This window comes from Rhodnius prolixus, unplaced genomic scaffold, assembly GCF_049639745.1.
Source record: "Rhodnius prolixus isolate KJV_2025 unplaced genomic scaffold, Rpr scaffold_6, whole genome shotgun sequence".
Lineage (NCBI taxonomy): Eukaryota > Metazoa > Arthropoda > Insecta > Hemiptera > Reduviidae > Rhodnius > Rhodnius prolixus.
The window spans coordinates 14,358,510-14,372,731 of record NW_027411634.1 but is presented as its reverse complement, the minus strand read 5'-3'; the positions used below and the strand labels follow the sequence as shown (position 1 = coordinate 14,372,731).

Here is a 14,222-nt window from a genome sequence, read left to right as displayed (position 1 = left end):
TTTCGTGTGTTGATTAAACACTACTTTATGAAAGGCAAAACGCCTCAGGAGACTAAAGAGAAGCTTGATAAACATTATGGTGACTCTGCACCTTCGATTAGAACAGTTTATAAGTGGTTTCAAAATTTTCGGAGTGGCCATATGGGCACAAGTGACGCTGAACATTCTGGACGCCCTGTTGAGGTTACTACTCCAGAAATCATTGATAAAATCCATGATATGGTGATGGATGATTGCTAGTGCTGTGGGCATCTCGAATGAACGGGTACATAATATTTTGCATCAACATTTGGACATGACAAAACAAGATGGGTGCCGCGATTGCTCACGCTTGACCAAAAACGAAATCGTGTGAAGTGTTGCAAGGACGGTTTGCAGCTGTTCCAGAAGAATCCGCAGGACTTTAAGCGTCGCTTCGTCACTGTGGATGAAACATGGATACATCACTACACTCCTGAGACCAAAGAACAATCTAAACAATGGGTTACCAAGGGGGAATCTGCGCCAAAAAAGGCGAATACCGTTCCTTCGGCCGGAAAGATTATGGCGACTGTCTTTTGAGATTCGCAAGGAATAATCCTCATCGACTATCTGGAAAAGGGTAAAACTATTACAGGTGCATATTATTCATCGTTATTGGACCGTTTGGAAACCGAGCTGCAAGAAAAACGCCCACGATTGGCCCACAAAAAAGTCCTTTTCCATCACGACAACGCACCAGCTCACACCTCAGCAGTTGTGGTCGCAAAATTAATGGAAATAGGGTTCCAACTCGTTTCACATCCCCCCTATTCTCCAGACTTGGCTCCCTGGGACTACTATTTGTTCCCCAATATGAAGAAATGGCTGGCGGGAAAAAGATTTTATTCAAACGGGGAGGTGATTGCAGAAACGAATGGCTATTTTTCAGACTTGGACAAATCCTATTATTCGGAAGGGATCAACAAACTAGAGCAGCGTTGGATGAAGTGTATAAGCCTAAAAGGAGACTATGTTGAAAAATAAAAAAGGTTTACCCCAAAAAATTAAGCAGTTTTTATTTTTGCACGGACTTTTCAAACGACCCTCGTACTACACTAATCTAGAGTTTTTGTGGGATAGTTATTGCAATCATATTGCTGTTTTTAATAGTTAAGAAATTGTCAAATTCCTAATTTGATTCCCTAATTGCGCTATCACAACAAAATAAAAAGATATTCCCAAAGAATATTCCAAAAAAACTAAGAATAGCAATAAACTCAAAATAAGTATTCTTTTATTTTTATATATTTACGAATTAAAATACAAAATGTACATCAATGATAACATTTGCTGCATTACTTTTATCGTTTCTAAACACTTTTGGATAAAGTTCGTCTAGCGAAAGGGCAATTTTTCAGTTTCACACAATTAGCTAGAAAATAAGCATATTAATAATTTACAGGCAGCATTTTTGGAAAATGAATATTTCAAGAGAAGGAGTCAATCTGTAAAGCAAGTTTGCTCCTTTAAAACAACAATCCTAGAAACAGAATGCGGACATTTGTTAGATGTTAAACACTTATTTTTGTGGCAAATACGAGTAATACAATAATATTTACCTTACTTTTAAACAACTGAAGAACAATTATTCAAAAATGTTATACCTGCAACAAAAAGAGAAATAAGAATTAGTATATTATAGAATAAGGTTCTTATTATCTATGCTTTGACTCATAATAAAATCGTTTCCTTATCAACTACAGTCAGCAGTGTTAGTCTGAGTTCCTGTTCTACCTCTAAATTTGGAAAGTACCTTTAATATTTAAAGGAATACCACGCAAAAGGTTCGCACTAAAGGGTAGTTCATTAGCACTGAAATAGCCGGAATAATTTAAAAGCTATGGTGTTACAATTGGAGATTTGGAGCTATCTATAGTTCTTGTTACTTCTGAAAATTCTAACAGCTTTATCAAACTTAACATCTATTTCACTTATATAGTTTCAGTTTGCATAGAAATGAGAAATACTAGAATTGAAACAATGAGTTGTAATTTGTACATTTTTGGACTATAATAATAATAATAATAATAATAATAATAATAGTGCTTTATTTATATCAAATAATACAAAGATAAAATAAAAGTGGAAAAAGAAAAATAACTCTTTTCAGCATGGATAAAAATCCGTCTGCCGAGTTACTAATCATTTTAGTATAAAGTAAAGTAACGCGACTATTGCTGTAAAACATTTTATTTTAAATTTATACATATTTAGTTATTATCACCTCCAATATACACACCTCCCCTATCCCTACAACGCTCCATACGATTTTACCATTGTTCGAAACAGTGCTGGAAGTCTTTTTCTGTGAGCTCCTGCATGACGCGTGCCGCTTTTTCTTTCACAGCTTCAACGGACTGAAATCGTGTTCCTTTTAATGCAGATTTGACTTTGGGGAACAGATAATAGTCACATGGGGCCAGGTCAGGCGAATAAGGCGGATGGCCTAAAACTAGGATGTTGTGCTTGTCTAGAAACGTCTTGAAAGACAATGCAGTGTGAGCTGGCGGGTTGTCTTGATGGAGAACCCCGTGACTTGTTCTTCCACAAATCGGGTCATTTTTTCCTTACTCTTTCACGGAGTTGAGCATGCACCTCACGGTAGTAATGTTGAACAATTATAATCGATATTTTCATCCGTTTAGGACTTGGAAAGGCGACCCGGACTTGGAAGGGTCATCGTCTCAGACGTCTTTTCGGCCATCATGGAAACGCTTGAACCTCTCAAAAACTCGCACATGTGATAAACATTCATCGCCATAAACTTCTTTTAATAAAAGATAAGTTTCAGTAGTGGTTTTACCAAGTTTCTAGTGAAATTTCACGACAATTCGTTGCTCTACTACATTGTGTAGTATCATGTTTTCGGCAAAACGAAACTAACACCTCTTACACAAACGACGGTTCCGGTCAGACAGATTTCTCTACAAACACGTGAGACGCTGTAATCGAAAGAGAAGGCTTTACGCTGCACAGTTGTCGGTCGTTAGGATTTGGCACATGCATGCTATGTATGTACTTCTGTAGCAGCATCAGTCTCCTTATTTAATAACCACACCTCGTAAAGTGCGTTTTGGATAGGTAGTGTGTGGCAGCCAATGAAGAGATTGACAAGGTAACACCATCTTGTTACCACTGCATTACCATATAAACATAATCTACGTATGGTCGCCAATTTTTTTGTTGTCGTTGTTTCACGAAGTGAAGACAGAAATTAACGTCTGTATTCATATTAATCTCTCCGCCATACTTGGCCGCCTAAACTCACCAAATAGTTAATAAACAAGTGAAATTAATTTCCTAAACTCGGTTCAAAGTTTTAGATAAACTTTATGTTTTGTGACACTAACTAAAGTTATCATCTTAACTTCTAAGGTTCCGTCTTTTTCCGGAGGGCATTAAAATGTTTTACTTAATTGGATCTCTCTGTCCAAGGAAGTACAACTTTTTCTACCAGTATTTTGTTTTTTTTTTTTAATTTTCATTAGTGTGAATGTGAGAAATTGCCCAAACGTTGGGTAATTAAACATTTTGAAAATAAAAAAAAATTTCTAAACAAAATCAGAGAAGAGTATTTTAATTCTATTATTTGTTTTTCTCGATTTTGGGAAGCGCCAAAATTGTTCCTTTTTTTTTAAAAAAAAAAAAAACTAAATAAATAAATAAATGCGCAGTTCAATTTAATATATAATATTTATAATAAAATTTATAATACATTCAGTAAAACCTGTTTTTGAGCGGAACCACATAAAAACAGGTTCCATTCAGAAAATATATCAAAAGCTTTACGAAATAGCGAGAAAGTGTTTTCCAAACCAAATAAATAATTAAATCACCAGAAAAACATGTTTGACTGTATATATTTATTTTTTCATTCATTTAAAGCTTCATTTGAAGTTTTAAAATATTCTGAAAAACTAATTGGGTTGAGTATTTTTTAAAAAAAATCATCGGCAAAGTTGGGAGAAATGAACACCAATTATGCATCTTTGAGATCATTATAACTAATACTAAGAATAATATTGGTCTCAGGTTCTTAATTAAAGGATAAAAAGATATTATAAAACGATCAGTGTGAGTCCTAAACATAATATTGCTTATATTGCGTGCAATGTATATAAAAATACAGTGAGCCAGTATACGATGTTTGCAATAAATATGTTTACTCGAAGTTTAATGATGCGAATGGGTTGTCGATCAAGTATGACCACACTCTTCAGAGTCGACGAAATCGATTGAATAACGAAAGAAATATTTATATATTCGATTGTTCTAAACTTCATTTTGCTTTGGCTGAATGGGCCATTTTATGGTGAAGCTGTAAGCCAAAGCACAGCAGACAGAAGTATGCCTCAATGCTAAATAACCCTGATCCAAGGCTCAGTAAGTAACGAAGTCAATTTTCCCTGGTAGCTAGATAGATCTACTTGACGAGCTGCTACTCTGAGGTAGTAGCTGCAAAAACAACAGTCACCAAGCTCAACCCAATCGGTTTTCTTTGTCCATCCTTGCCGTCCATCTTTCTCTCTCTTTACAACGGCAAAACTTTAAATCAGTTAAAAGTAAATAGCACATGAATTTCATTTCTTATTAAGGTGTTAGCAGGTGAAACACCTGTAACATGGGCTCAGCCGATGATAGAACAGGACAATAATATCCGGGGACCTGACAGGATATTAATGCAACTTAATTTCAAACAAGATGAAGTAATCAATCATGAGGTTCTTTAAAATCTACTGAAAAGGTTGTAACATAAGAATCAATTAATTCTCTCAGTAAATTGAACGTTTAATTTAAAATGAACTCTCTAATAATCTTCAGTAGTGCTCTTCTAATGTAATTTTAGAAATATTAAGCTATCGTTTAATTAAATGGTATCGGATCGCCACCCACAACTAACCATGGAGGTGGCTTCCTTCAGTAAGTGGCCAAATCTTAAGGGGCTACCGCCTACTTCTCTCGCCTTATACATCTCGAAGATGAGTTCTAAGTTCGCACAGAGTCTTTGATTGCTCTCAGCTCATTATTTGGAAAGGTCGTCCATTTCAGCTGTCATCTTTGATTTAAAATATTGTGCGAATTAAAAGTGCTTTCCATTGCAACTGTTATCCTGATAATTTCTTTTGCTCGATTGAGGTTTTTACTTGAAATACAAAATTTTAGCAGTTCATTTAATCCAGTGGTTCCCAAAGTGGTCCCTACAGACCCCCAGGGGTCCCCAGTATCATTCAGGGGGTCCGTGGAAAATTAAAATTGATTTGGGGGTCCCTGAACAACGTCAGGGGGTCCGCGCAAGGTTCAATATAAAATAATAAAACTGTGATCCATTTTTATTATTATGGAAATTATACTCGTAGAAACTAACAAGGTGACCAATTAAATTTAATCAAAACTAAAAGCGTAATATCTGTGTCTGTTGCAAAACGTTTTCTGTAAATACAAAACTTGGGAAGAGGAGAACGTTCTCAGTTTCCAAATCTTTCGAAATTGCAAAATAGAGATGAAGATTTGCTTGCTCACTATCGAACTCTTAACCGGCTCTTCACGCATACCTGAACCAAAGATTACTCGTGGGGATTTGCGGTTGCTACTCACAAACGTTGAGCCGGATATAAATACACTCATAACATCTCATCACGTTCATCCAAATTATTAATTTTTTTAATTTTATTTTAAACAAAAGTTATAATTTCAATAAATATTTCTTTAACAAAATGCTTTTTTAAATTTGTAATTTTTATACTATGCATTTATGTAGCTTTTTCACTTGGGGGTCCGTGGGCAAGTTTTGACTATAAAAAGGGGTCCGTGGATCAAAAAAGTTTGGGAACCACTGATTTAATCCTTCTTAAAGAATTAAAACTGTACATTATACAGAAGCAGCTTCTCAGAGAGAAGCCTCACCATTTCGATGGCCCATTGTTATCCTTAATCATAAGTTCCAGGGGAAAACATTTGAAGTTATGGGAATGCAAATTTTTAGAAATTATAACTACAAAAATGTCCTAGGCATTTTGAAAAAATGTGAAAATCCAAGAACTAAGTGTGTTAAAGAATTTTAGTTTTTAGTCAGAAACCACTCTGTTGGCACCAAATTAAAATATGAAATCTCATCCACCTCGGATTTTTCATTTATGAGATATTTTGTAAAGGCCCACCAGCTCACATTATTTTCTAAAACCAAATTTCTTCAGACCCAGATGACCTTAAAGTAGAACACTCAGTGAAAACTTAATTTCAAAAAAAATTCAGCATCACCACACTTTTATTGACTTATATGAGAAAGAAATCAGCTATTGTTCTACAAAAATCCTGCGTATCACTGCTGTATTATTAAATCGACCTTAAAATAATCTAATATATTAGTAGTTTAGCCGTTTGAAAAATACTTTGTGATTTCTGTTATACCTAGTGTGGAATAATGTACTGTAAAAAAAAAATAAAGTCGATGCAAAAATGATTGAAAGTCGAATAAATCTGAAAAACAGCAGTAACTCATTTATTTTTCAATCAGGATCCACTGGATACTAGAGAAGAGTGGAAAAACATTTACAAAGTTAGTCTGTCAAAATCTGTTCAGTGAAATTGATCCGATGAAAATATCTAAGCAGAAATCTGTCTGTGAGGTAAAAAAAAAAAAAAACCGGTGAGTGATTTGAAGGGGTTTTATTTTTGAACGTAGAAGCCCCAAAGTGAAGGGGAGATCGCGGGTGTGAAATTTAAAGCGAAGCTATTTGTCCAGAGAGTCTGCGAGAGGTGGACACAGAAAGGGTAGGAAAACAAAAAAAATGACTCCGTTTTAACTGATGGTGGTTAAAACTACGAGCAGAGTAGCAACATCAACAGCACCGCCAGTAAAACGTGCAAGTTGATGATGTTGGCGGAGAAAAACTATGAAGTAGGGATACTGTATAGAATGAAAAACTCCGGGGAGTTGGAGTTGAGTAAATCCCGGGCCACTCAGTAAATCTGAATTGATTGCATTTGCTTAAATCAACTGCGCGTTAGAGAACACTCCTCTAACCAATCCTCTGAATCCTGTGTTTTGTTTACTAAATGTATTGTTTGTCTCTTAGCACTGTCAAAGTTGTTCAAGTTCAAAGTAAATTTAACATTCTGAAACATCACATAATTTACTTAGCAATAATTATTGAGCTTTAAGTTATTTTTTTTAAATTATCATTAGCTAGCTATCAACTGGCTTTGAGAGCAGGAGCTACACTTTAAACTTCATATCTACTTTTTTTTCTGACACTTCTCAGAGAAATTCAGCTTTCAAAAAATATAATTTTGAGATACACATTAAAATACTGCCAGTGAAGCGGGGGTATACATAAATGGGTGTCCGTTTCTTTAGTGAAACAAAAAACAACAAACAGAAATCACTGGGAACTCGAAACAACTTAAAACATAGTTTCATAATTTTACAGTAAAGTGTGAATTACTCGTATTATTCAATCAATCAATCAATCTTTACTAGTTTTAAGGCAGTTGCCTTATATATATATATATATATATATTTTGGAGATCATACAGAGTTATTTTAAATTATATTAAGTAAAAGAAATAAAAATGAAACCAACTGTTGAATAGCTATACAAAAATATCATAGTATATCTTGTATACAAAAAATACTAGATTAGAAAACGATCAAAACTAGACATCTCAAAAGAGAAAATAATACCTAACACTGGTAAAAGTATCTTTTTGGAAATTGAATGATTGAAAACAATTTTTGAATAGAATCAGAATTTCTAGAATAAGAGGGAAAAAAGACTGAAATAATTAAGAAGATAAAAACCAGAGACAAAGAGGAAAGAAGAAGAAACGCTGGTCAGCTGAAGACAAAAGTTCAAGTAGCCGCTGTAAGTAGGAGAAGAGAAACAGCAGTAATTATCTACTGGTGCCAGAACCTTTATTACAGAAGACACTGTTCCTATAAATCCTCACTTGTAGATTTAGGTAGGGAGGATTGGAAATTATCCTGGGTAAAATTAATAATGTCCTCAATGGTAGTACTGTAGAAAATTGGGAAAAGTCTATTTACATCAGTTCAATTTAATTAAGGAGCATAATTAAATTCAAAATGAATGTGAAATTTTCTTTAACGATCTCGATTTATAAGAAAGGTGATATCAAAGCAAGTTTTAACTGTAGAGCTATAACATTACTGATGGTAAAAAGTATAGCGTTTCTTCGTTATTAAAGAAAAGATTTAGAATGATCGAAAGAAGAAGAGAACTAAAATCAAAAATCTTGCGCTGCTGTGGTTTAACCAGTTCATAACAACAAGAATCACCAAGGCAATCTACAGTTCAATAATATGACTACAAAAAAGGCAAGGAATTCCAATAAGAAAATGGATTAAAAAAAAAAAATGAGAAAATATATTAGACAAAAAAGGATTTGATTTAGAGTTAAAGAAGATTGGTTCAGTACAAAGCCAGATGGTCTCAGCTGACTAAAACTAATCCTCAAACCCACTCCATTGGTAGAAGAAGTATCTGATTAAGAAAGAGATTTATGTGGTCATTAACGTAACTGTGGAGGTTCTTGACTAGTTTTAGCTAGGCACTGCCATTTAATTGTTGCGCTAATAAAAATAGGTCCAGAGTGAAAGCGAGATTAATAACTCAGTGGCAAACTATTATAATTTGAACTAGAAACATATAATAATAATAATAAAATAAAACCAATAAACTAAATGGAACATTACCTTATTTAATAATTATTTACATAATTATATATTTAATAAAAATATACAAAGAGAATGGCGCAGACAAGTGGCAGGCAGGTAGATGACGACTAAATGAAAATGAAAATTTAGTTGGGTCTTTTATGGAGCTAGAATGGTCCTTTGTTCTAGAATTGGCCAGCAAATCATCATAATTGGAAACCAGCCGAGCAAACGCCCGTGGTTTTATAAAATATGAATTCAAAATTCGAATTATTCAATATTCTTCCATCACTTAACCCACACTCAGAAGGGACAAAATTTAATGACTTCATTTAAATATATTGCTTTTTTTCCCCCCCGAATATAATTCAGCCCGAACCATTCACTAATTTTCTCAAATATTAATTTTCAGCTATCATTGTCGAGATGAGGTTTTTCATCTTTATTATTTGTTCAGTTAATTATTAAATATAACTTGCCAGTACTTAAAATTTAATTTGTGTTTAATTTCGATGCCTATGAGAAAGCAGAGGCTGTAATTTTGTTTCTACAGTAAAAGAAGTTTGAGGGCATAAGCTGTTGGGAAATTAAAGATACTTCTACAGAAACATGTTATATTAAATATTATTCCAGCATATAAAATTAGTTCATTTTTGATTCTAATAATCTCTCAAATGTTGCATACAAATCTTCATTAGAAGCATATTATTAATTTATTTTCTTGCTAGATTATTTCCACTAACTTTTTGGGCATTGTTTGCCTCATAATCTTCTTATTCTGAATTACTGTACCACCGTGGATCGTGAGAGCAACTCCATAGTACATTTAGTGAGTTCAGCCAGCACATCTATCCATTCCTACTTCAGATTGATAACATTTGAAGCATATAAATAGATTGGAATAATATGGGCCACGTTTGTTAGATAATATGTGCTTACCAATTCTGACATAATGTATGCATAAATTGTAATTGTAAAGCTAAGAAATCACTTTATGCGCTATCGATTTGTTCAGTAAACATTTGTACAAATTATGATGCAGTTTTTATCTGAATGCTACGTTTCAAATATGCCAAAAGACAGCAAAAATAAAAGAAATAATAAAGTGCACGATTTAAATTTTAAGATATTGTTTTTTTTTTTTTTTTTTGGCGCATCGACTGCCTTGGCCATTAGCGCCCACTAATAATGTTCTTTTCACTTTCCAAATACTACTCGAGCTGGGGTGACACGTGTGCAGACCCATAGCTTCCAAACACTACACCTTGCTTAGCAAGGTAGGGTGGAGCCTGGGTCTGCAAGATTGTCTCCACACATCCCCTCTTATTTCATCGACATTGTCGACGAGGGGGAGTGTGGAACATCATTGTGCCATCCCTTAAATAAACTAAATTTTACAATACATAACTAAATCTGAATTAATAATTTTAAATCTTATCTATTATATTTATTGTAGGCAAAACCAAAAGTATTATAATTTCTATGTTTACTATTTGCTTGGGCTTTGCTAATACTAAGTCCGAGGAGGCTATTTACTCTACTAGCAGTTGGATGTGCAGTACTTTGAACTAATATTCCTGCACATCCCAAAATAAACTAGAACTAAATATAATTAACCTAATGGGGTTGAAATACTCGTATAAAATTTCTTTCAACCCCGAGATAAAAAACCTAACCTAAACATACATACGACTTTCTCGCCAATAAATACGTTTACGCCAATAAATACATTCACGCCAATAAATACATTCGTGCCAATAAATACATTCACGCCAATAAATACATTCATGCCAATAAATACATTCTCACCTTAATATAATACACTCATCCTAAGCATTCACACTAGGGGAAAGTACTCGATATTCCTTTCCCCTTTAAAAGAACTAAACTATAGATTAACTAATTACTAACCTAAATTTTAAAATATAAATTGATATGTTTTAGATACGTAAATAGCCTCCTGATGTAAGGAGAACCCTCTTGAAGTATAACGCGCTTGTCATGTGGCAGGCCTGCTGTTTCTCTCTGTGTTCGCAGTGCCTGACACCCTTCCAACACGTGCGACACTGTCAGCCTTTCTCGGCATCTCGGGCACCTCGGCCTTCTTTCGGCAATGAGGAGGTACCCATGTGTCAGACGTGTATGACCAATCCTTAGCCTTGTTAGAATCACTGATTCATGCCGCGGGTAATTCTCGACTCTAGCATTTAGCACACGTGGCCTTATATCTTTTAGTTTTTCATTAATGTTGTCCCACTGAACTTGCCACTTTCTATTTATAATAAGTTTCAAATAGGCTTGTAAATCAGTGGGACGTACAGGGATGACATTTTCAGAGGTAGTAGAGGCAGCTTCTTTAGCGGCCTGGTCTGCTCTTTCATTGCCGGACACACCTATGTGCCCTGGCACCCAGACGAATGTCACCCCTTGGCCACGTGCACGAAGTTCAAAAAGTAGTTTAAAGATGGTGATGACCATTGGGTCCGTCGAGAATTGATCCCGGAGAGCCATTATCGCACTTAACGAATCTGTCAATACCAACGATTTATTATAATGATTATCTTTTATTAACTTTAGAGCCTGGCAAAGTGCATACGTCTCTGCCGTGTACACCGACGCGTAATGAGGGAGTGTCCAACTAAGGGAAACTCCATCGGTGTACACAGCGCTACCAACACCGTTGTCTGTTTTGGACCCGTCCGTAAAGACAGGTCTAGAATCATAATAAGCATTCATTAATTCTAATAGTCTTTGTCTATAGACAACGGGCGGTGTATCATCTTTTTTGAATATTGCCAGGTCCATGCGGACGCGCGCAGAGGGCAGTAACCATGGAGGGTGGGGTGCAAAGCCCCAACCCATAACTTCTCCTAATTCTATACCCTCTGCAGCTAAGATTTCCTTAGCTCGGATACTAAGGGGTCGCGTCCGCGAGCGTTGGTTACGAAACTCTTCATCGTGTAGGCTCTCGAATATGGTAGGGAATAAGGTAAGAAACCGCTTCCCCCATATTCCGGCGGTGTAAGTCAGGGTAATCTGCTCTCTTCTTAATTGAGGAGGCAACATCCCCGACTCCACATAAAGACTCTGTAGAGGACTGGTCCGGAAGGCGCCTGTAAATAATCTAATACCTTCATTATAAACTCTGTCTAATAGCGCCAGGCGTGACTTGCGCGCTGAACTGTAAACAGGGGCTCCATATTCAAGTTTTGAGCGGGTAAGACATATAAAGATTCGTTTCAAGATCTCCCGCTCGGTCCCCCATTTATAACTTCCAAGAAATTTCAAGATATCGAGGGTTCTCCTTGCTTTTGTAGAAGTGTGTTCAATATGTTCCTGCCAGGATAGCTTACTATCAAAAATGAGGCCCAGGAAACGAACGCTATCTTTATAATGAATTGGTGTGCCATCCAAGAACAGTGTTGGAGGGACATGATCATGCCTTAAGCGACAAAAATGTAGGCACACCGTCTTAAGTTTCGAAAATTTAAATCCGTTCCTGGAAGCCTCTGCAGCCACTCTGTCTACTGCCTGTTGTAGCGATTCTCCAACTTCGCAAAGATCCCTTCCTGATAAATACATTGCCAAATCATCAACATATAATGAAATTTGAAGCGGATCTGCTACAACATCAGCTAGACTGTTTATCGCCATTGTGAACAATGTAACACTTAATACCGATCCCTGAGGTATTCCATTTTCTAAAACGTGTGGGTCCGAAAGGACCGACCCCAGGCGTACTCGGAACCTTCGCGACTCTAAAAAGCCACGAAGGAACCTCGGCATGTTCCCTCTCAAACCCCAATCGTGACACTTCCGCAGGATCGCATGTCTCCACGTGGTATCATAAGCCTTCTCGAGGTCGAAGAACACGGCCAGAACGTGCTCCCTACGCATAAATGCGTTTTGTACGTAGACCTCAAGGTGGCTCATCTGATCCAACGTGGAACGATACCTGCGAAATCCCGCTTGATGCTGGCTGTAAAGTCCTCTTGTTTCTAACACATATACTAGTCTATAGTTGACCATAGATTCGAGAACCTTACTCAAGCAGGTGGTCAATGATATGGGCCTATAACTAGAGGGGTCGCTAGGGTCTTTTCCTTCTTTAGGGATCGGTATAATTATCGCTTCCCGCCAACCATCAGGGTATTGTCCGGTCTCCCATATGCTGTTATATAATTTTAGCAGGTTTACCTTTCCGGTTATGTTCAAGTATTTTAACATAGCATATGGGATTCCATCCACTCCTGGAGTTGTATTCTTGCATTTCTTTAAAGCGTTTTCTAGTTCTTGCATGGTCAGCGGAGCGTTGTAGGATTCATCAATGGCGATTTCAAAGTCGAGTGACTGCTGCTCCACGTCACCTTTTCGCCTTAGAAATTCCGCAGGGTAATTTTGTGAACTGGACATTTGTGCAAAGTGCCCAGCCAATACTTCTGCTACTTCTTTGGGCTCGGTGACGACGACATCATTTCGTTTTAGAACTGGTATCGACGGATATTTGCAACCACCAGAGAGAGCTCTTATTTTATCCCACACCTCCTTCAGAGTCGACGATGTGGAAATCGTCGACACGTATGAGGTGAGAGTTTCCTTTTTTAAATGCCTTATTAAACGCCTCTCCCTGGCTCTTAATCTTTTAAAACTAATTAAATTTTGTTCTGTCGGATACCTTTTAAATCTATTAAAGGCCTGCTTTTTTGCTGCGTTGGCAGCCTTACATTCCGGAGTCCACCAGGGAACGGGGAGTCTTGCGACTTTCCCGCCAATCCTAGGAATGGTACCTTCGGCTGCTTGCACCAGCGATCTTGTCAACCTTTTTGCATCAAGGGTGGCATCCCCGGTTAGGGGTGGAGTCACCACATTTTGTGCATAAGCAGGCCAATTTGCATTTTGGATGTCGTATCTCCAGGGTATCACAAAGGGCGTCCTGGAGATGGAGCTTGATAGTAAGATAGGGAAGTGGTCACTGTGGTATAGTTCATCTAGTGTGGTCCATCTTAAGCGAACAGCAATGGTGGGAGTAGCAACACTCAGGTCAATTGCGCTAAAGCCTCCCGAGTGTGCGTTAAAATGTGTAGCTTCACCACTGTTGAGGAACATCAGATTAGAATTATCTATAATCTCCTCAAGAGCCCTACCTCGTGCATCAGTTCTAGCTGAACCCCATAAAGTGTTGTGAGAGTTAAAGTCTCCCATCAGCAACACTGGGGCAGGCAGCTGCGAGAGTAGATTCTCCAGATCACTTCTTCGCCAGAATATATCTGGCAAGTAAATACTGGCTAATGTGATCTGCAGTGGTGTAGTAAGGCGCACGGCAACTGCTTGCAAATTAGTCTGGAGAGATAGCCGCTGGCTGGGTATATTATCCCGTACACAGACGGCCACTCCGCCGCGCGCCCTCCCACCTGGGGCAGGTTGCACTTCTTTGCTGTATACTTTGTATCCAGGGATTCGAATGGATTGCCCCGGTCTAATCTTAGTTTCCTGGAGGCACAACCCAAATGGTCGGTGTTCCGCC

General features: G+C 37.1%; 2 protein-coding genes across 2 annotated transcripts in view; both read right to left on the bottom strand.

Moving 5' to 3' along the window:
- Ten-a (Teneurin-a transmembrane protein) overlaps positions 1–14,222 on the bottom strand; it is a 1,628,256-nt gene that overhangs the window by 1,376,968 nt on the left and 237,066 nt on the right. The gene's annotated exons all lie outside the window — the stretch shown is intronic.
- On the bottom strand, positions 9,871–12,690 carry LOC141461192 (uncharacterized). Its single transcript, XM_074141990.1, has one exon. It carries the CDS (start codon positions 12,629–12,631, stop codon positions 10,610–10,612), a length of 2,022 nt encoding a protein of 673 aa, XP_073998091.1. The 5' UTR covers positions 12,632–12,690; the 3' UTR covers positions 9,871–10,609.

Bases quoted from the DNA above. Each gene is read 5' to 3' on its own strand.
- LOC141461192 (XM_074141990.1), bottom strand. From the start codon at position 12,631: ATGAGCCACCTTGAGGTCTACGTACAAAACGCATTTATGCGTAGGGAG.